Here is a 2,355-nt window from a genome sequence, read left to right as displayed (position 1 = left end):
ACACACACACACACACACACACACACACACACACACACACACACACACACACACACACACACACACACACACACACATCAATAAACATTTTCAGTTTCAGCGTGTTTCTCCATATATGACTCTGGAGCATGATTTACAAATATACTGAATGCATGAGCCATGTGAAATGGTGTAGCAAAAGTGTCGAAAAAAAAGATAAATGTAAAGACGTAGAAAGATTTAATGAGGAAATATTTCATGCCAATGTTTTGTCTTAACTATTTATGCGGTATACATAGCTAAAAAAAGAACCACAAATGACGACAAACGCAATATATAGGAAAAAGCATAACAAAACATAACAAAACTAAAATAACCGGACAACGGCTTGTACTTGGGTAAACTAAAATAAAACTTCAGTCCACTAAATACTGCCTAAATCGAACAGTAATGGAGACTAGGATGCGTTGTAAGGGCTGGCTGCAGAGTGGGAGGATTTTTTACAATAGTAACATCAATACCGGCCACGAGTGTTGTAATCTCGTTGCGTTCACACACACACACACACACACACACACACACACACACACACACACACACACACACACACACACACACACACACACACACACACACACACACAAAAAAAAAAAATCAATTTCTAAGGAATGATTCAACTCGAGTTATTGATCGGCATCGTTCCCACTAATTGAGTTACATTGCCCGAATCAACAGGCAATACATGATGAATAGGCTATCTTTGATGAGCATGGACGTAGCTGCTCTCTGTAAATAGCGGCGTTGTGGTTGAGGCGGTGTAGGCACAGGCCTCGGACAGGGATACGGGTGCATGAAATTGAGGTTAGAAGACCTGAATCTGGAAGCTTTGGGCATTTATTCCCGGGTTTGGTAATCAATATAAATTTCATTTCTTTAAGATGACCATAGAACATTTTAAAATGTAAGTGGAGCCCATTGCACCTTCTATAAGAAAGCAGACGCAGTTGGAGCATTCCATTTCAACAGGAATATCTAGCCATAAAGCACTTATGGCATACTGATCTCGGTGCGCAGGATCACAAGGATTATATAGTGTACAGCATATTGATTTCCTACTAATTGGCCGGGATGTCCGGTAACATGATGCTCACTCCTTAGCAGACTCACAGCGACTGATGCACCCGCCCCCAGCTCCTACGAGATGGAATGGAGGCAGACGAATATCTGAACTAAAATAGATAACCATAGCAGGACTCGCTCCCGCAATGGTAACCCGTAGCATACGGCAAAGCAAACATACATGAGAGTGTCATCTTCATTTAGCAGTTGCGGCTCTAATACCCTTAGATAAAAACAACGCTCCCCAGCCCCAACCACAGACATAATAAAACAAAAGACTCACCATGTAATGAGTGTCGCCCGTCTTCTATATTATTTTTTCCAGTTTCAAGGCAGCTAGCTATCCTTGGCTTTTCTTCCTCTCCGTATACTAATGAGTCGTCTTTAGTTCATTTTCACGATTTAATCACTGACTTTAATTCGCTAGATACGCCATGCTTGACTAAATTCATTTGATGTGAACGGTTCCATGGGAATTAACGCAGCGAATTTGAACAATTGATGGATTGGGATGATTGTTCATGGATAGAATTGGATCGAATCGGATGATGTAAACATAGCCTTAGACTAGGAAACCATTTTACTTTCCAGAATCACCTTGGGTTGGAAGCCATGATGAACCTGCGGTTCTCCGCGCCCCCTGTGCTGAAGTACCACCCTCCGCCCTCTGGGTTCCTGAAGCCCCACGAGGTTGCACAAGGACGCAGGCAGCTGAGGGGGCGTCTAGAAATGGAGCGTCCTCTACCGTCCATCTCCAGCCTGCGGGATTTCAGCCGTGGCGAACACATGGCCGCTACGAGAAAAACGCTGACCAGTGAAATCCCACCGGGTATTAAAGAGTAACCACTATGTAAATAAAGGCTGTGCAATACAAGGTTTGTTTGTATTTAAGTCCCCATGTTCATGAAGAAATGAGCGTCGCATAAAAATCTATTTGTTTATTATTGGTTGCCTTTTGAAATTATGCATTCTGTACCTAAAACGTCGTCTGCTAGAGCCAATTCTGAAACAGAACCAGTGGTACCAGCAATCCAGTGTGTGACGTTATAAGTTGTATTCCTCTGGCCCGTGGTCGTGAGACGTGCATTATGCGAGTGAATAATACTTGTTGAACGTGAATTGTGCACTAGAAAAACCATACTGTTTTCCGAAAAAGAGCGACGAAGAGAATGAAACACCACATGTAATCTCCATTGCCCCAGTGCGTTATCAGTCGAGTTTTATATATAATTTATTGTTTTCAATGTGCATTAAACG

General features: G+C 42.4%; 1 protein-coding gene across 1 annotated transcript in view; it reads left to right on the top strand.

Moving 5' to 3' along the window:
- Nucleotides 1-1,972, top strand: part of LOC113803322 (uncharacterized) — a 4,625-nt gene extending 2,653 nt beyond the window's left edge. The window contains exon 3 of the mRNA XM_027354085.2: nt 1,690-1,972. Within this exon, the coding sequence (XP_027209886.2) occupies nt 1,690-1,941 (252 nt within the window). The 3' untranslated portion in view covers nt 1,942-1,972. The remainder of the gene's footprint in view (nt 1-1,689) is intronic.
- Nucleotides 1,973-2,355: the final 383 nt, after the last annotated feature.

Source organism: Penaeus vannamei, chromosome 18, assembly GCF_042767895.1.
Source record: "Penaeus vannamei isolate JL-2024 chromosome 18, ASM4276789v1, whole genome shotgun sequence".
In the NCBI taxonomy this organism is placed as follows: domain Eukaryota; kingdom Metazoa; phylum Arthropoda; class Malacostraca; order Decapoda; family Penaeidae; genus Penaeus; species Penaeus vannamei.
The sequence above is the reverse complement of the archived record's forward strand: the minus strand, read 5'-3'. Positions and strand labels throughout refer to the sequence as shown.